The following is a 21,456-nucleotide window of genomic DNA, read 5'->3' on the forward strand; positions in this document are numbered from 1 at the left end:
CCCACTGTGCCAGTCGGTCATTGTTAGAATTATATCTACCTGTATATTCTGTGTATTGTATGTAACCCCCAAATGTAAAGCACCATGGAATTAATGGTGCTATATAAATAAATAATAGTAATAATAATAAAGTGTATGGAGCTCCACACAAACTGTAACGGTAGTGCCAGGAACTACAGCTATGTTCCGATTCACTTGATAGGTCACTATGGATAGATTATCAGTATCCAAGTTTACTATGTCTTGGACAACCCCTTTATTCACTAATCTGATGAAGTTTTATTTGCATTTTATTTAAAGGCAGTACTCTGGTACTTTCAGAAAATAGTAGAAAAGAGAAGTCTGGGTTTTTTCGATGAAGATAATGAATTTTTTTCTCATCATAAAAATTATATATCCTGAAGCTAAAAATAAATACAAAATACACAAGTTTGATATATACATTATGTTTATTGTTCATCACTGAAAATGAACTAAATGTTTGCTGGGCTTATGCCCAGTTACAGCAAGAGCAGCTAGTGTCAAATACTAAGCCTGACTGGCAGGATTGCTGGTAGGTTTTTCCATTCACACAGTTATAGAACTGACTTTTGCTAGTTGGGCTAGGGTAAAGACCACTGGATTTTCCAACACAGAAACTGCTGCTCCCTGGTTGAGCTTCTGCTGCGGTCGTTGGGGCCACTGCTGTATTTGGAGCTGCTGTTATTGTTGGTGTTTTACAATCTGCAGGGATATAAATGGAACAGTAACGGTAATACATTCACATACTATTTTAATTACTTGAAAATTACACTTTCATTTTTTTTAATTATATAAATATAATGTACATGCAGGATCAAAATTATGGGCATCAGATTAATAAACTAATAGTAAATTAGTATGTTTGTAGAAACAGCAATGAGCTTCTATAATCACAGCCATCATCCAGGCCATGCTTTAGCTATCATATAGTATTCTGGCCTCCTCCAACTATTTTCTTAAATTATCCTTTCATGCCATTTTCATTTATTCCTCTGTTCTTATACATTAATAAACTATTCAGTGATTCCGGCTTACTTATAAGCTTTTACAGTACGTGCAAACTGGATGAGTTTCTGGCTAATCCCATCCATACAATGCAGGAAAAAAATCTGCAGTGGAAAAGCTGAGTTTTCCAAAATGTCTGCGTTTTTGAACATCGCACTATGTTTTCCATATTGGTACAATAGAGGCCTAAAGTATGCACAGAAACTCTGTGAAAATGCAGTGAAAAATACTTTGGAAAAAAATGTGATGCATTTCCGACATGTTTTTTTTGTGTGTGTGTGTGTGTGTGTGTGTGTGTGTGTGTGTGTGTGTGTGTGTGTGTTTTGCTATGTGGGGCCGTAAGCTTGAGTGTCCTATATAATAGGCAACTGGGTGAGCAAATACTAGTCTTATTTTAATAGGATTTGAACCAACCGACTGAACAGTGGGAAACCCGCATATAAACAGCATATGACCAAGACAAAATTACCATTCAGCATTTTCTATAATCTAGGTATAATAGTCTGCATAGTTTTAACACTCACTTGGAAAAGAGATACCCAGAGCTGATTTCAGAGTGTTCATTAGGGGATATTTGCCTTGACCACAGAAAGTCCCACTAAAGTCATCCAAGGGAAGGGCCCACACCATAGCACCTCCAAAGTTATTCTTCAGTAACCATTCAGCCTAAAAAACAGACACCACATAATTTATGTGTATGTTAATTATTAACTGCCAAAAATGTGTCAACTTGATCCCCTTTGTTCACCTGTACAATGTTTTCATACCTTGATCTGGAAACTCTTTTGATTGTCATACCCAATCCATTCACTCCCTTTGTAGGCATAGGGGACTGCTTGTGGGCTATTCCAAACCTCTGTAGCACCTTTCAAGAAACTACAGATCTGGAAATAAAAAGAGCATGTTTCATTTAGAAAATCTTAGCTTGGATATTTCATTTGCATGCAGATAGTATGATTCTTGCCAGACAGATGCCTCCTTGAATACATACACATACAGCCATAACACAAAAACCTCTGTATCTGTCTTATTTTGTGCAGGTCCTCTTTGTGCCACCAAAACAACTTTAGCCCATGTGCCTTCATGGATCAGAACATGGCTGCTTTAAACATAGGGCCAATGGTGCACTTGCATACAATGATGAAGCAGAAGCTGTCCACTCCCTGCTCCACCATTCATCCCCCCTCTTCCCTGGGAGCTGTGGGCGTGATGTGATGATGTCACTTACATTGTGTTTGCAGCTCCCTGAAGACTCCGGACCAGAGAAAGCAGGGGAGTGTGGAGAGGTGAGTATCAGTGTTTTTTATGTTATGTTTGATAGGAGAAGGACATTGTGGCTGTGATGGAATAGGGCACTGGGCTCGTAATAAAGAGATTTGTAGTTGGAAATGTTTTTGAGGGCACCTTTACTACTAAAATCGTAGGGGACATTGTGTCTGGCAACATTATAGAACACTACACCAATGAATAGAGTGCTTTGAACAGTCCAGTTATAGATGCTGTGGCTAACCATTAACATGGTTCTATAAATAGGAACCTTGTAGGCCACTGTGGCTGATATAATGGGCAAAAAGTGAGGCACTGAGACTAGTAACATTACATTGGGCACTGTATATATATACTTGCAGTATATTATTTTAGGCAGCTGGATGGGGACATTAACTTGTAGAGATAACTGGAGAGGAACATTAAACTATGGGGGTACCTGGAGGGGGCATTGTATTGTATGGGGCCACTAGAGAGGCATTGTACTGTGTGAGGGACACTAAGGGGGCATTTTAATTTGTGTAAGTCATGTATTTCTAAGTGGTAAATATATGGGGAGTCCCACTTATGAAACCTTTGCACTGGGCCCATTGATGTGTTAAAACAGCCCTGGATCAAACTTGTTTTCCAGCAAATGCTTGATCAGACTGAGATCTGATCTGTGATGTGACCAAGTCAACAGTCTTGATGTGACGAAGTCAACAGTCTGAATCCTTTGTCATTTTCCTCAAATCATTCTTGAACACATTCTGTATGGTGGCAGGGACATTGCCCTTCTGAAAGAGGAAATTAGGAAATACTATTGCCATGTAGAGGCATACAGCGTCTGCCACAATATTTGAAGTATTATGTATGGATCATGTGTAAGTAACAACGCCATTAATGTCAGGGGGTTAAGGCTTTCCAACAGAACATAACCCAGAACATTACCAGCTTACCTTTTCCCTATAGTACATAATGTTAAAGAAAACGTGTTTCATCTGACCAAGTCAGCTAGTTCCATTTCTCTATGGTAGAGTTCTTATGTTCAAGTTTCCATTGTATGTGTTTTTGTCACTGGACAGAAGTCAGCATTGGCACTCTGACTGTAGTGTATGTACGCAGCCCCATATACAGTAAGATTAAGCTTTGACACATTGTGTGTGGACACCTTACTAAAATAGCCAGCATTAACTACTAAAATCTGTAGGTCTTTATTGGAATCAGACCAAACAAAGCTTGTCCTCACAAATCAATGAGCTTTGGGCATCCAAGTTTTCTAATTCACCAGTTGTTCTTCCTTGAACTACGTTTGGCAGCTACTAACTACGACATATTGGGAACAACCTATAAGACATTTTTCTATAAAAGCTCTGGTTAAGTCTCTCAATTTTGCTATTTTCAGAGTTGCTTAGATTCTTCTGCTTCTTACATATTAACTTAAAGAACTGATTTCTTGCTAATATACCCCAGTGTGATAGATGCTATTGTAACAAGATAATCAAAGTTATTAACTTTGTCTGTTTTCAAGTTATGGCTGATCTTTGTACATAAATTTTTTTCTTTAATTTTTCACTCTTGCCTTAAAAGGAACTTTCATGTGACTTAAAAGGAAATGATTAAAATCACAGGGATCTGTGACATTGGACACCAACTTCTAGGCTTCTTACTAAATTTAATTTACAAAGAAAATACAGTATACCAAATATAAAGTCATAATGGGTTTACCTCAAAATATGCCATAAATCCAGCCTCTTGTGTATATGGAGCAGCGGGACCTCCACCAGAAGTTGGAGCACCCAGTCCATTGTTAGAGGGGTTAGACAGTGTAAATGTTCGTCCATAGGCGGGAAATCCAACCATGAGCTTTTCTGGATCAGCTCCATTATTTTTCCAATAATTCATAGCATAATCCTAAAATATCATAAAAGTTAAAAAAAAAAGTGAAGGTTCAGTTTATAGGTTCTTACTGAATACACACACTGAGTAAAGGGAAATATAAAGAGGACATACCACATTGAAATAGATATAGCCACCCTGATCAGCTGGGCCCTGGTATAGGGGGCTATCCTCTCCTGTAAATCCCTCCCAGGAACCACGCAAATCGTATGTCATTACATTAATGAGGTCCAAGTATCTATGGATAAAACAGAAAGCTATAATACTTAATAACAACCTGCCTGCAATAATTTACTATAATAAATGTAATGGTAGTTTAATGACTGGAGTAATTACATTGCAGGCAAGAAATTCAAGGCTAACACAGCGATTATTTTTTTTTAAATTCAGATCTAACCTATCAAGCTAATAAGAATAAATGTAGCATTTAATGAAAAAAGACCACAAGAAGGTTCATGTGTCATTATTATAGTGATTATCCATCATTTTAAAATTGATGATCTATCCTTAACCCCCTTCCCACTATGCGTCAGACTATTATGTCACATCAAGCTCAGCACCATAACACTGCTACACAATGTAGCAGACACAGGAGCTATGATTAAGGACCTGGAATTAAGCCCTCAGATGCTGTTTTCAATATCGATCAGTACATTTATGATCAATATCTGTGTGGTTGTGGAGTGGGAGCCCCTTCTTTCACCTCTTCACCTCTATAGGGTGAGATGGCAGGATGCTAAGAGGTTGCCTTGGCAGTCAGGAGGCAAATCAATAGCGTCCAAGATGCCATGAACAGATGTCTAATGGATTTTGGTTGAATACATATGGGCAATATGTACTAAACACTGGAATACAGAAGTATTGCAGTATATTGTTCAGGGGATCGAGCGAACGCAGATTCAAGTCTCTTTATAAGCTAGAAAAAAATTAAGTGTAAAAAGTTTGCAAAAAAATGTATTAAAACTAAAAGTATAAAAGATAAAACTAAAAAAATAAAAGTTAGAGAAAAATCCAAATTCAAAACTAAAGAAAGACTCAGTTCCCATGGAGTAACGCGCCGCTCATTCTGACATGTAAACACGTGTCAGAGTGAGGTGCTTCAAAACAGATCCCATTGACTTCAATGGGTGCCGGCTTACGCACGCTACACATTGAAATCAATGGGAGGCTTTGTAACCCATTGATTTCAATGTGTAGCGCGTGTAAGCCAGCACCCATTGAAGTCAATGGGATCTGTTTTGAAGCGCCTCACTCTGACACGTGTATACATGTCAGAATGAGCGGCGTGTTACTCCGTGGGAACTGAGCCAAAAACATATACAGTATATAGTAGGTATTGTCATGTATATATAGGTTCAAACTATAAATCATAATGTTATTTATCCCATATGGTGAATGCTGTAAAAAAGAAAAAACGTAATGTCCAAACTAGGCAGCTGAAAGGGTAAAGCTAGTCCTTCAATTTCAGACCAGATCAGGTTTTTAAAGGGGTTGAGGCGCTTCAACCTCTTCCTTGTTTATATCAGATGCTGTCAGCACTAAAAATGCTATATTTTTAATAGCATTGTCCCATTCACAAGAAGGAAAGGCCAGTAATTTTAAAAAGTTGGATAACACCTTTAAGGGGTTAAGTAAAAAAAAAAGTAAAAAAAGAAAGTATAAAAAAGAAATAAATAATATAAAATTCAAAAAACGGTCTTGTAAATTAAAAAATGCATAATGTGATGAATAATAATAATAAACAAACATTTTAGGTATCCCTATATTTTAAATCGATTGGTGAGTGCAGTAAAAAAAAGGAAAAAAAAGTTCTGCAATGTGCAGATTAATGTATTCTGATCACCTCACCTCCCACCAAAATACTAATAAAAAGTGATCAAAAAGTTATACATACCAAAATTGGTAACGATAAAAACTACAACTTGCTCTGGAAATAGAGCCTTGACATGGATCCATCACCAAAACAGTAAAAAAAATTATACAGTGACCCCCAGACAAATCATTCATTTTCAAAAAATGATGTTTTATTTAGTAAGTTCATATGTACACTTCAATAATGTCATTAAAAGCTAATCAGAATATCATATGGACCCCAAAAAGTTGCCAAATGAATGTACAACTAGGTGTGCAAAAATAAGCTCTTTCATAGTTATGTCAACAGTTAAAAAAGAATGTCATGAATTTTTGGAAGGTGGAGATTGAAATATGAAAAAAGTTGCCAAAAATGAAGTTCAAAATTATCTAAAGGATAATTAACTTAACGTTGATACATACGTAGATAGTTGTGGAATTTGATATGCATTTTCAATGGTGGACTTGCCAGCAGACACAGCAGCTGACATAAGCAGACGAGGTCTATTGGTTTGACTACCTTCCTGCACGAATGCCGCATGCATTTCCTAGAATGTAAAAATGTAAATTACAATAACAGTTGTATTATTTGGTGCGCAAGTATTCACTTTCCCCTACAATGCTTGAAGCATTCCTAACCTTTCAACAAAGTCTTATAAACCATTTTTTGTACATAAAAATTAACAAGATTTCTGGTCATTACCGTATATGAAAGTTCTCTTTCAGTTCTCCCTGATGATGGGGACTAGCTAGGGTGATGGGGACTAGTCTCTTTGTTGTCTTCTATGTATTGCACGTTAAAAGTGCACTTCTTGCCCCCTCTATATAGATTTATTTTTTTAATGTAGATTGTGAGGCATATAGGGCTCACAATGTACTTTTTTTTTCCCTAACAGTATGTCTTTGTAGAATGGGAGGAAATCCATGCAAATGTGGGGAGAACATACAAATTCCTTGAGGATGTTGTTCCTGGCAGGATTCGAGCCCAGGACTCCAGCACTGCAAGGCTGCAGTGCTGACCACTGAGTTGCCCCCCCCCCTCACTATATAGATTTCTATGTAAAGCCCCATGTAGCGCGCCACAGCAAAAATAAGTGGTGCGGGAAAAACTGCATTGGAAACGCATTGCGGCTTTCCTGAGCAATTTCCACAGAAAGTCTGCAAAGTTTTCCTCCGTAGACCTTCTGCTTCAATTGCCTAAATGGTGGTTTCCATAGTTATAAGTGACATGCTGCAATTTGCAAAAACGCAATGATTTTGGAAATCACAGCATTGCTGCTGTGGGTATTTTTCTGCACAGTGTGGATGGGATTTGAATCCCATCCACTTTGCAGGGACTGTAAAACACTGCGTTTACGCCATGTGGGGCGCCAGCCTAAAGTTGTAATATAATACCTCTACAAGCTACGGCCTATCTTATGCTAGCAACATGTTGAAACATTAGCGACCATTTGAGATTGTAAAAACCATAGGTACATAAAAATAATCATTCACCTGTAGCAAAACAGAGAACTGTTGCTGAGTTTCAGGTGGGCTGCCTCTGTCTGAGTCCCCAGGATACTCCCAGTCAATGTCCAATCCATCAAACTCATACTGTCTTAGAAACTTAATGACAGACGTGATGAAAGTCTGTCTGTTCTCAGAACTGGACACCATGGTATTAAACCTGTAGGGAAAAAATATAATCCTGGTAATGATACAGCACCTAAATCACACTCAGCCTTAAAGGGATTATCTCAATAATACAATCACTTTCCATATAAACTATTATCATTAGGATATATACACATCTCAGAGGTTATATGGACCCCACCTATTACCAAGAGCAGAGATTTGCTAATGCATTGTCATTCATACACTTCTATTCATCCTAGAAATAGTATTGATGGAACAACTTAGGTGAGGACTAAAGGAAGTTTGAAAAATAGAAACATATGGATTATATAAAAATGCTTCTCATTGAATAATTGAATTTATTCATGTGCTGTTTTATTTATTACATTTTAAATGGTTTCCATTGTGGGTATTTTTCTGCAATGTGTGAATGTGATTTGCTAGACTCCCATCTACTTTGCAGGGACTCTAAGACGCAGCTGTTTTTGTAGCGGCCAAACCAAGTGAAGGGGTGAAGAGTCTAATTCCTAACCCTGAATTCACCAGCCTGAAAAGTATGGTGAACAGTAGGGACTAACAGTATATTTATCTATGTTGCTAGGGGTCCCTGCCTCCGAGTGACATGCTGTCCCATACAGCTAGGATGAAGAGACTCCTTGCAGCTTAGATAAATATAGTTAGTATGGTTTAAAAAAGTTCATCTCCCGCCATTTTGCTCAGGACGGTAAATCCAGTCAACATCCGGACTGCGTTGACTCTCTCACTCCATAGCAGCAGCTGGAACATAGAGGATTCATCTATAGAGACGATAATCAATAATAAAGTTTCAGACAAATATTGTGAGACAAATGTTGTTTTTTCAGTGCACTTTCTATATCAATTCCTCAGGGGTTGTTATTCATTACACTTACTTCCAGTGGATAATTATCAGTCCAAATTATATAATTAATTTTTCATTATGCAAACAGTAACATTTGTCTTACAATATTTGTCTGAAAATAAATAACCCCTTTATGGCATTTGGGCTAATATAGAATAGCTCCATTTAGCACCCTCTCAGTCTCTGTCTGTGTCTTTTATATCTCAATAGGCTTATTCAACCCCCTTCTCTCTCCATACACTTCTATGTAAAGCTACATTCAGCTGATATTGCAGAATGAGGGTCTGAAACAACTAGAAGGGGACAGAAAAAGTCAGGCAAGTAGAGAATTTAAAGAGAATTAGAGAATTTTCTTTGCTAAGACATATTACGTTGTTTCAAGTACTCATCTGCATTGATTTATGAAAGCATTCTTAAAAAGTCAGTGACCATTCAAGAATAAAAAATAATAGTATTTTCAGCTGTAAATGTGGCCATAGATAATATAATATTTGTGTATTGTGTGTAAATATTATTCCTGCTGTAAATGTGTTGGTAATAATTATATAGCAAAAGGATAGTACAACTTATTAAAGTATATACTAGGATAAGATTGCTTTTGTATTCCGTCCGGGAAGAGTCCACATGAAGACCCCCCAAATGGAATACAAACACAATTGCAAGCACTGTGCTGTAAAAGCACACGGACCCCATAGACTATAATGGGGTCTGTGTGCTTGCCACACACTGCCTGCACGAATCATGCAGACAGGAAAGTAGATGGTGACCCTCCCTTCAGGGGGTCTCCATGCTGACTCCCCCAGATGTAATCCAAATTCTGATGTGAACGAGGGCTAAGCGAAGAGCTACTATGACAAGGATTATGTTGTGCTATTACCCGGAGGTTCCATAATTCCAGCCACCAACAGACAGAAGAGTTTTCAGTTCACTGTTGCTGTAAGAAAGAATAATGAAAGATGTGTTACATACAGAGATCATTAGCACAGGACTATGTGTGTGAATAAGTATACTTACAGTAATCTATATACACACAGTATTTTACATAAGTTTTTTCCCAGTATTTTTTTTCTACTTTGGACCCATTCCTAGTTTTAAGGTATAAGTGTAAATGCAGTGGCGTAACTAGGAATGGCGGGGCCTGTGGTGAACTTTTGACATGGCCCCCCCCCCCCCCTCGACCAACACCAACGCCGAAGACCTCGACGACCCCCTCCTACGCATTCCTGCATGTTCTATTATCCCCCATAGTGGCCCCTGCACACAGTATTATCCCCTATAGTGGTCCCTGCACACAGTATTATCCCCCATAGTGGCCCCTGCACACAGTATTATCCCCAATAGTGGCCCCTGCACACAGTATTATCCCTCATAGTGGCCCCTGCACATACTATTATCCCCCATAGTGGCCCCTGCACACACTATTATCCCCCATAGTGTCCCCTGCACACAGTATGATCCCCCATAGTGGCCCCTGGCCATAGTGTTATCCCCCATAGTGGCCCCTGCACACACTATTATCCCCCATAGTGGCTCCTGCACCTAGTATTATGTCCCACTGTGGACACCCATAAACAATTATTATACTCTGGGGTCTTTTCAGACCCCAGAGTATAATAATCGGAGACCCGGGGGAATAAAAACATTAAAAAAAACTACTGTTTCTTACCTGTCCCCCGGCTCCTACGCTGTTGGCCTCTGCTGCCGTCCTTCTGCAATGACGTCGGATGTCACATGACCCGGGACACAGGCCGGGTTCAGGTGACCTCAGAGAGGTCAGACAACAAAGAAGGAGGCCTGGCCAGGATCGTGGAGAGGTAGGTAACATTGTTTTTTTTATGTTTCTTACCTCTCCCGGTCTGAAAAGAACCCCGAGTATAATGATAGCAGCGGTAGCGGCTATCATCGGGCTCCTAGTGTCCCGGGCCCTGTGGCAGCTGCCTCTGCTGCTATGGCGGTAGTTACGCCACTGTGTAAATGCTATTTTAACACTGAATTGTAATAGGATTATGGGGTTTTTACATCTGAATGACTGAGCGAAAACAACATCAAAGTTTGGAATAGAAAAATCTAAATGCTGTATTTAAAGTTAAAAGTTTTTGTAAAGCAAAGCCCTTTTTGCATAAACAAGTAAGGGGAACCTAATTATGACTTATACAGAGAATTTCTAGATAACTGGCATGATAACTAACATGACCTCAATGTGACTTCATTGTAGAAATATACATTGATACCAGGAACTTTTTCACAAGGGTGATATCAATGTTAGATTCCTTAAAGTCCATCTCCTTTTAACTTTTTTTTTTTTTTTTTTTTAAGATACACATAGTGTTGCAAATTAAATAAGAAAGCAAATGCACACAGATTGCCAAAAGAGTGTTGAAATACAATAATGCAATGTATAGAGTGACAAACATAAACCTTGGGTACCAATAATATGCTATGTGGGTCAAAGACACATTGATAGTTTCATATAGGTGAAATTGAAACCAGATAGGTATCATAACAAATTAGTCTGGTAGAGCAAAAAATATGAAGGTATTCCTAACTACACAATTCATCTACTCAGTAAATCTGTAGAACAGAGGCTTAACTGGAAGCTCCTGGGCCCCAATGCAAAATCTGTAATGGAGACTCCAATTACCCTGTGTTATCTAAGTGGTATAATACTGGTGTCATCTTATTTTGTAGAGAGGCCTTTGGGCCCACCTGAGGCTCCAGATCCCAGTACCAATTGCTAGCGATGCACCCCATATAGCTACACCCCTGCTACAAAAACATATCTATTGCCCACATCACTAATGTACTGTGGGTAAGTGCTTCTGAGACTGTCTACACAGCATTTCCTACTGAATGTATGTAGTTTTTCATTGTAGTAATGAATAGTGTATTTCTACTGTGCCAGTAAATCAGAAGTTTTCTTTCGAAGAGCCTGCATGCAGTTCTTCAGCAACCTCGGAAGTATAGCACTCTGCTAAAGGGCACTGGCATAACTATAGGGCTTACCGGCTGATGAAACCCAGAAGCCAAGGGGGTCTACAGGTCACACTCACCACACCAAGACTGCATAAACTACTTTGGTTTCCTTTGATGGTTGACAGTAGATGCATCATACATTTAGTTAAAATTCTACAGGGGGGCTCAACTTGCTTCTTGCACTATGTCCCATGAACCATTAGTTACATTCCTGCCATCTATTACCTAGTACAAGTCTATGGACGAGTACTGCCAGGGGAGGGGGTGGATATTCCTCACAGCCCAACATTGACGCTAGGCTGTGAACAACCCCCTTCTGACGGTGGGGAGTTATCAGTGCCGAAAATAACAGCACCAATATTTCCAGCCCTAGGGCACATAACGGGAAAGCCAACAGTGCGCTTAATTCAGTGCACTGTCGGCTTTCTAGCAGTACATAAAACCACATGTGCCTGAGGACATTAAAGGTCCTCTTTAAAAATATATAAATTTTTCTTAGTTAGCTGTTTAGAGGTCATGCATTACATCCAAACGCCCCTGCCCTCTCATAGCAGGTTTCTTACCATAAATAGGCACAGCTATTACTAATATATCTGCTGTGCAGACCCTTAACAACGCCTGCATGATTATACCTCTCTCTGCTCTGCATCTATTGACATTGCCTTGCTGTGGGCCAATAAACTACAGAGATTTATATACTACACTACAGCAGGTAGCATAAATGACACTAGTTGCCTATACATGTGCTCACCCTACTACCTGCACAAGCGACCTTATCCATCACATCTTCTCCAGTTTATGTCCTCTGCTGTTACTACCTTACTAAAAAAAAATTAACATCTACCTCCTCTACTGAAAATTTTTTCCCTCAATCTATCCTGTGCTGCTATCGACCCCTATCTAACCTCCCTTCATCTCTAAACTCCACCTAATCCGCTATCTCTCTGCTAACTCTCTTCTGGACCCCTTACAATCATGTTTTTGTGCATTACAGTCCACAGTCCACCCTTACAAAAGTCTCCAACAATCTCCTGATGGCTAAATATACAGTAAATGGAACTATTCACTACTTATTCTTCTGGATCTCTCAGAAAAGATTTCACACTGTAGACCACCAACTGATCCTCGCTAGGCGGTGGCTTTCTCTTGGTTTTCTTCTGATCTTTATGACCACTTATTTAGTATATCATTTGCTAGTGCTATTTCTTCTCCTGTTCCCCTTGCTGGTGGGTTTACTCGGGGCTCAGTCCTATATGCCTTTCTCTTCTTTCTCTTTACACAGTTGCTATTGGACAAACTATCAGCAGGTTTGGATTTCAATAATATCTTTATGCTGATGACACCCATTTATATACCTCATCCAGTGACGTTTCAAAACTAAACTTCTTGTGTTTCCTCCACCTACTAACCAAGCTAACCCTGATATCTCCAATTATATCTGTGGTCTTCCTATTACACTGAGGCAGTATATTTGTTGTCTTGGGGTTGTATTTGACTCCGATCTCACCTTCACCCCGCATGTTCAGACGCTAGCATGCTTTTGTCTCCTGCACCTCAAAAACATCTCCAAAACCTGCCCTTTTCTCAATATGGAAAAATAAAAAAATCCTCATTGTCACCCTGATTAAGTTTTGTCTTGACTATTGCAATTCACTTCACTAATGGTCTTCCTATGGGAAGAATATGCAAATCCGCCTTCCATGATGTAATTAGGAAGACAGTTGCTGCCTCATTGTTGCAAACCAATAGAGGGCGCTCACTGGAATGTGCAAGCCTGCCTTAAGACAGGATTCCAGTGAAATAACCCAATAATGGCTGCTCCCTTTAGCCTCATGCCCGACCTTCCAAGAGGCCTTTGTTTAGCAATGACGCTGGGATTATTACCAGGTTATAGTCTCTCAATCGAGGACAGCTGTTTCGATCTGGTTGGATCTAATGGTCTTCCTGTAACTAATCTTTCCCCTCTACAATCTGTCTTGAATGTTGTTGCCACTCTCCAACAACACACTCATTATATGTCATCCCAGTGAGCTGCTGAGATACCGGAACAATTATGGGCACAGGCAAGGAACAAGTTCTGTGGCAGGCCAGCTTGAAAGCTGCCGAAACGCCAGAGCAGGCAGATCATCAACACCAACAGCACGCTCATTATGTGGCATCCCAGCTGCTGAGATGCCGGAACAATCACGGCCAAGGTGTGAGGAACAAGGTCAGCAGCAGGACAGCTTGAGAGCTGCTGAAATGCCGGAGCAGGCAAACCATAGACGGCAGCAATTTGCTGAATATAGATGGATCATCGACACCAACAACCCGCAGATGAAGTCGCGGTGTGAGGCTAGTATTATATAAAATCTTTTTGGCTCTTGGTGTTTGTTTAAATAGCAGCAAGTTCAGAACCTGAAAAGTGTATTATTTTTTTGCACTCCTCTACATACAGTACATATAATGCATATAGTTATGTCACAGTAAAGGGTTAATATTACAATGATGTCACAGTACAGGGATATTGCATACAATGATAACACAGTACAAGGATAATAAATACAATGATGTCACAGCACCGGGATGATATATATAGATATGGTGATATCACAGTGAAGGAATAATAATCAGTAATATCAACGTACAGGGATTCCCACTATGACATTTTGGCACAGGGATAATACAATATCACATCACAGAACATTCAGTTTTTCACGTCTCCTTCCATATTCCAAAGTTGCACCCTAGGTCTCAGCGGATATGGGTCTCTTTAGTTGTCGGACCCCATGTTTGCTATCTTATTAGTTACGCCTATTTGTATAGTATTTGTAGGTGGGGGGGGGGGGGTATTTCACACACACATGGCAAAAGGCTTTTTATTTATAATGGTCAGTATGATTATGTTGATCTATTTATTTTTTAAAAATAATTTACTATGTTTTTTTGGGTCCATTCACACGGAGTAACGTGCCGCGTGACCTGGCACGTATACGGCGTGTGAGATTTTGAGCGCCGTAAAAGCTCCCATTGATTTCAATGGGAGCCTGGATCGTATACGCTGCGTTATTTTGCGGCCGTGATTTTGTAACTAATTGAAAGTTCAAATCCCCTTAGGGATACTAAAGAATAAAAAAAAGCCCTAATACCTGACAAAGTGTCAATCCCTGGTGTTAAAGTGTCATGGTCAATAACGGATTGAAACATTTTATTTCAACCATGGATTTAAATGGGGGCTCCCTCCTTTAGGCGTTGGCACACCTACAAATGTGTGCCTTTACATGTCAAGTATGGTTTTTGTATATTACTGTTAGGCTGTGCGAATAGTAAGGCCTAATAGAACACCTCTCAGAATAGGACAGGATCTGGTTGTTGGTCAAGATGGCAAAATCTCATCAGATGAGTACACATGCAAGGATCAACATCATCTGCCATATGTTTTGCTGGGTAGTACTGAGCCCAATTGGTAAAATAACACACCAACTTGACAGAAGAGCCTGTCAAGGATTACAAAAATGTATCAAAATTTGTGGCATTCAGACACCTAAATGTGTATATGTACAGTATATGTAAAACTACATACATATGCATAAAAAACATGCATGCATATGTCTCTCTGAAGAATATCAAGGTCCTGCTTAGATAGTATAAGAAGTCAAGGTAGAACCTTACTCTGTTATATTTTGAGTGTGTGATGTCTTATTCAATACATTTTCTTTAATTATTTTTTTGTTTGTTTTTATTTTACTTAAAGAGGACTTTTCATGGTCTCAGGGGTATGCAGTATTACATACCACTAGAAAGCTGATAATGCAATGAATTCAGTGCACTGTTAGGGTCTATTCACACGGAGTAAACGCGTGCTCATTTTGGCAGAATACACGTGTAAAGAATACACTTGTAAAAATAAGACTCCCATTGTGTTAGGGACGTGCGGACAGCAGTTCCCCAGGGCATAGATGAACCCTGGGGAGAAGGGGGCACAAGAGATAGTGAGCCCTAAGCTGCAGCCCCCCACTGTCCCTTCCTCTTGCCAGGCCCTATCCTACGCAATAGGCGGTAACTTGGAGACGATCCCTTTCTATATATGTTGCACACAAAACACAGACAAGACAATAACAAAGGGAGGTCAGCTAGCCAGGGGTCAGTAACAGCCAAGCAATGAAGTGTCAAAATCGGAATCCAAAAGAATAGTTAATAGGGGAAGCCAGAAGTCAAGAATCAGAATATAAGTAATAACAGCGAGAGAAAAAGCAAGTATGCACAAGGCAATAGCAAGCACCAATGTGAATGTGAGCCAAAACTAAATAGGGAGGAAAAACCCGCCCTGGACCTGACAGGAAGGCAGGTTGTCAATTACAGAGCAAGAATAAGTTTAACTAATAAAGGAGCAGAGAGAAATGAAGGTGAAGAAGATGGGTGTGGTGGGAAATCAATTAACAAGCGGAAGGAATAGGACAGTGTTCAGACAATGCAAAACAAACCCAAAAGAAGAAATCACAGCCGAACACGTCTCCTGCGCCGCAGCATGCGACCGGATGATGACGCCAAAGCCCGGACAGGCAAAGATGTTACACATCGACTTCAATGACATTTTTTACATGTGTAAAAAAACGCATCAAAAAACGTGTTGCGTTTTCTGGCGCGTTTTTTACAAGTGTAAAAAATGTCATTGAAGTCAATGGGAGTCTTATTTTTACACGTGAATTCTTTACACGTGTATTCTGACAAAATGAGTGTGCGTTTACTCCGTGTGAATGGACCCTTAGCTTACCCGGTGTGTGCTGGGAAAATTAGGCACAATGCAAAATGACATTTAATTGCATGCTGTGGCTGGAAAGGGTTTAACATAAAAACACCACTAATGAAGTACAGTACTTGTTTTGGACAAAACAGATTCTGGCCTCCCTTTATATGCTAATTCATGCTCCAAACTATTTAACTGCCAGATCCACCTGATCCTGCTAGTATGAATGAAGCAATAAAGAAGAAGTACTTACTATTTCTTGAGACCATTAAAGGAAGCATACAGTGTTGGGTCATTCCATTCAAATGTCTTGATCTGGTTGTTGGTCATGGTGGCAAAAGCATAAATCAGATGAGTACACATGCAAGGATCAACATCATCTGGCATATATGTTGCTGGTGCGGGGTAGTACTGAGCCCAGTTGGTAAAGTAACATACCAACTTGACAGAAGAGCCTGCCAAGGATGACAAAAACAAGTCAAAGTTCTATCTGGCATCCAAAAAGACTCTTAAATGTATATGAAACTACAATGCATATGTCTTTCTGAAGAATAATCAGACCCTGCTGAAAGTTTATAAGAACTCAGAGAAGTACCTTGTCAGATCTCTCCATATATTTTCATATAGGGCTCTATTCCCGATCAGTATGTGCAATGAAGCTCATACAAACACAGGGAGAACATACAAACTCCCTGAAGATGTTGTCCCATACCAGATTCAAACCCAGAACTCCAGCGCTGCACGGCTGCAGTATTAACCACTGAGTTGTCATAAATTTTGTGTATTTTGGTGGAACTCAATATGAAAAAAAAAATCAACCAGAACACTACAAACTAAATAAGGAAGTAGTAAAAACACAAAGTCAGAGCTATCTGAAAATACAGCACAGTAGTTTGTGGAATAACAGGCACTTACCTAACTGCACATGCAGTAGGAACGTCAAACCTGTAGAAAATAGATTGGATATGATGGGATGACTAAGGTAAAGCACTATAAATATAATAATAATAATAATAATAATAATAATAATAACATTTATGGAGAGAAACCTACACGTGGCAAGCAGAAACTTGTTCATGTTGATCCCTCAGGTAGGCTCAATAACTGGTGTATGTGACTTATATAGGTTGCTGTCACCTTTACCTTGCCCCAAACACGCACTGTACACCAAGTCATTACTAACGTTAAAGATAAGAGAAAGCTAAAGTAACAGTAACTCTATTGTGTTTCAATCCATAAACTGACTCCAATTGGATGCATCCCAAAACAAATCTTAGCTAAAAGCACTTAAAAGAAATATCGCCATTCTTAAAATGTATTTATTAAAAGCAGTGAAATCTAGCACTTTTTTTTTTCAAATCTATTTTTATTTTCTGATTATAGATTTATTATTATATTTTCTGTATGTGATTATGGGGGCGGCCATCTTGTCTGAACTTCTCCTCTGCCCTGTTAACAGAATTTAGTGATATGTTTTACAGCAAAGTCACGGCCTGAGGCAGCAATAGTCTGGAGCTGACTCATTGAGGTCAATGGGAAAGTTTTCTAGACATGCTCTGTGCAGGAAAGAGAGTAGATAAGTTATGATATAATCTATTTTAGCAACCAGTAGCAGTCATTTCAGAAGAATATAAGATACTATTCCATGTGATAAAACACTGGCCAAAACCAAATTTGTGGAGGTCAGCAAAAATACAGGGCGACTCAATGCAGTCAAAATCATCAAGTAAAGCCACTGCCGCAATCCAATCTCAACAACTGAGGCAGTAAGATCCATATACCAAAAAAGTTTGGATCTTGGAAGTTTGGTTGGACTTTTGACAGCTTTGTAGCCACAAACCCAAATCAAGATTTTAATTTCAACAATACAAAAAGTAATATGGATCAATATGTGGAGGGATCAAGTTGATCCTTATCACTCTTCAAAACTAAGATCAACAATATTTCACTCCTTGAGAGGGTAACCTTAATTCCTGATCAATGTCAACATCCTGATCCAGCAAGTCCTGGCAGAAGACCACAAATCATTCAAACCTATTGGGGCGTCTCAACACCTTGTATTTTCTGTTTCAAACAGGGCAAATCTAGTTAATCCAAAACCTGCTCTTTCTTTCTATCTGTAATATTACTGTCAGTACAGTATATTCAGGGAAAAAAATACCTGTTCCACCTCTCATGTATTTCAATATGACCCCCCAGATTCCTAAAAGCCAGTATGGTTTTAGACGTAGCCTTTCTGCACCTATTGTGCCAACATTTTGCCAATGATTTTCATTAATATCTCATTGCCTCATGTAACATATTAGCATTTAGGAGCTTCTGTAACTCTTTCCATTTTATATTGATTTAATCTATTGCAGTAATCCCCAGCAGGGGTGACTTGGAAGCCCGCCAGCAGGCCACTACACTCTGGTTGAGAATGTGACCGTATATCTTTATGAAACATTATCTGTGTCCTTAGGACTTTTTTTGTCTTTTGGCAAAAATTGGTGGGGGCGTCCCAAGGCAATTTTTTTTATGGGGTGAACTAAGTCTAAGAATCTTAGGACCAATTGTTACATTCTTTCCAGGGTTTAATCTTTCCATTTTCAACCATTACAAACTTCCAAGCTAAATTGGTATCTGCAGGTAATGTGATTAAATGTTACTAAAAGCTACCATTTCCAGAAGCTAGAGGGGCATATGTCTCCCACTTACCAAGTTTCTCATGATCACCTGTGATGGCAATAATTTGACAGAATGTGTGATGTAGTGAATTATACTGGTCTTCTCGTGTGTGTTTGAAACGCTAACACCAACCAATTCTTCTTCCTAGTTTTATAAATCTACAGATGACCCTTTTGGACCAGTTCCTAATTTTTGGACATCTGATCATCCCACCTGAGAAGATTCATGTAAACTGCTAGTAAAAATTTTTTCTTGTAAACCAGTAGCTTTTGCAGTGTCAATGCATTTATAGAATCTTTTAATATCACCTTTGTCCACAGACTCTTTTATCATAATCTGATCACCAAAATGACATTATCATTATCATCTCCAGATACAGGTCTTGATTTAAGGTCTCTTTGGCTGTCAATACATCCATGGCATTTCTATTTTTTTTTTTATAACAAATAGGTTTTTCAGTGCACAACTTGTTGCTTTCTCAACTAATTCCTTTGCTCTGTTTACTTCTCCACTGACACAGAAACCATCTTGACTGTCATTTACTGAGGGTAAAAATGATTTTCCTGGCTCATTCTCTGGTGCTGACATTCTTGCATGACGGGAGTCCTCTAGTAACTCTAAAACCACTGGTCTGAGCCACTGCTTTGTCTTCATTTTCTTGAGGGTATCCCTATTCATGGCCAAATTGCAACCCCCTTTTCAATGAGAGATATAGCTTTTCCCCTTTACTAAGCATCTCACTTGCTACTGGCATCCAAGATGTCTGCAGATGTAACTCACAACTGTGTTGCTCATCTCTTTGTGGCTTTACTCTCTCTATGTTATTTCCCATTATGTCTTTGAGATGGTCCTCTAAATAAATTGTTTTATAGATTTCACAAATCCTATTAACATTAGGATGTGAAAATGAAAAATTACTAAAATGTCTTTTCATCTTCACAAGGGGTTAAAACAACCCACAGCTTGTTACACAATTGTGGCTGTAACTGCTATATGGGTACATAGTGAGTCTCAGAACGGAAAGAGTGCTATTTGGCCACTAATGTTCCATGACAGTATCTTTACCATTCATCCCTCCTCCAACCCCCCCCCCCCCCCGAAAAACAAACAAACAAAAAAAAACCCCTTCATCTGGAGTAGATCCCGACTTCTCTCAGTTGGTCTATGAACCTATTCATATATTCATTTCATATTATTATTATTATTATTATTATTATTATTATTATTACTATCATATACAGTCCTATGAAAAAGTTTGGGCACCCCTATTAATCTTAATCATTTTTAGTTCTAAATATTTTGGTATTTGCAACAGCCATTTCAGTTTGATATATCTAATAACTGATGGACACAGTAATATTTCAGGATTGAAATGAGGTTTATTGTACTAACAGAAAATGTGCAATATGCATTAAACCAAAATTTGACCGGTGCAAAAGTATGGGCACCTCAACAGAAAAGTGACATTAATATTTAGTAGATCCTCCTTTTGCAAAGATAACAGCCTCTAGTCGCTTCCTGTAGCTTTTAATCAGTTCCTGGATCCTGGATAAAGGTATTTTGGACAAACAATTCAAGTTCAGTTAAGTTAGATGGTCGCCGAGCATGGACAGCCCGCTTCAAATCATCCCACAGATGTTCAATGATATTCAGGTCTGGGGACTGGGATGGCCATTCCAGAACATTGTAATTGTTCCTCTGCATGAATGCCTGAGGATTTGGAGCGGTGTTTTGGATCATTGTCTTGCTGAAATATCCATCCCCGGCGTAACTTCAACTTCGTCACTGATTCTTGAACATTATTCTCAAGAATCTGCTGATACTGAGTGGAATCCATGCGACTCTCAACTTTAACAAGATTCCCGGTGCCGGCATTGGCCACACAACCCAAAGCATGATGGAACCTCCACCAAATTTTACAGTGGGTAGCATGTGTTTTTCTTGGAATGCTGTTTCTTTTTGGACGCCATGCATAACGCCTTTTTTTATAACCAAACAACTCAATTTTTGTTTCCAAAATGAAGCTGCCTTGTCCAAATGTGCTTTTTCATACCTCAGGCAACTCTATTTGTGGCGTACGTGCAGAAACGGCTTCTTTCTCATCACTCTCCCATACAGCTTCTATTTGTGCAAAGTGCGCTGTATAGTTGACCGATGCACAGTGACACCATCTGCAGCAAGATGATGCTGCAGCTCTTTGGAGGTGGTCTGTGGATTGTCCTTGACTGTTCTCACCATTCTTCTTCTCTGCCTTTCTGATATTTTTCTTGGCCTGCCACTTCTGGGCTTAACAAGAACTGTCCCTGTGATCTTCCATTTCCTTACTATGTTCCTCACAGTGGAAACTGACAGGTTAAATCTCTGAGACAACGTTTTGTATCCTTCCCCTGAACAACTATGTTGAACAATCTTTGTTTTCAGATCATTTGAGAGCGGGCTGTCCATGTTTGGCGACCATCAAACTTAACTGAACTTGAATTGTTTTGTAGAAAGAAATGGTCCAAAATACCTTCATCCAGGATCCAGGAACTGATCAAAAGCTACAGGAAGCGACTAGAGGCTGTTATCTTTGCAA

At 39.2% G+C, this 21,456-nt stretch overlaps 1 protein-coding gene across 1 annotated transcript; it reads right to left on the minus strand.

Annotated features, from left to right (window-relative positions):
* Window positions 1-430: 430 nt before the first annotated feature.
* LOC142194842 (acidic mammalian chitinase-like) lies at window positions 431-17,361 on the minus strand. Its single transcript, XM_075264228.1, has 11 exons — window positions 17,268-17,361; window positions 17,130-17,159; window positions 16,468-16,669; window positions 9,393-9,449; window positions 7,516-7,687; window positions 6,445-6,569; window positions 4,285-4,408; window positions 4,000-4,185; window positions 1,794-1,910; window positions 1,551-1,692; window positions 431-723 (listed from the first exon to the last, which is right to left on the minus strand). The coding sequence occupies exons 1-11, from the start codon at window positions 17,290-17,292 to the stop codon at window positions 491-493; spliced, it is 1,413 nt and encodes a 470-aa protein (XP_075120329.1). The 5' UTR covers window positions 17,293-17,361; the 3' UTR covers window positions 431-490.
* Between the last annotated feature and the right edge of the window lie 4,095 nt (window positions 17,362-21,456).

This window comes from Leptodactylus fuscus, chromosome 2 (genome assembly GCF_031893055.1).
Source record: "Leptodactylus fuscus isolate aLepFus1 chromosome 2, aLepFus1.hap2, whole genome shotgun sequence".
Classification (NCBI taxonomy): Eukaryota; Metazoa; Chordata; class Amphibia; order Anura; family Leptodactylidae; genus Leptodactylus; species Leptodactylus fuscus.

Bases quoted from the DNA above. Each gene is read 5' to 3' on its own strand.
- LOC142194842 (XM_075264228.1), bottom strand. From the start codon at position 17,292: ATGAACAAGTTTCTGCTTGCCACGT. The intron at 17,160-17,267 runs GTAGGTTTCTCT...TATTTTCTACAG, and splicing joins CAAGTTTCTGCTTGCCACGT to GTTTGACGTTCCTACTGCAT. The intron at 724-1,550 runs GTGAGTGTTAAA...ATATCCCTGCAG, and splicing joins TCTGGGTATCTCTTTTCCAA to ATTGTAAAACACCAACAATA.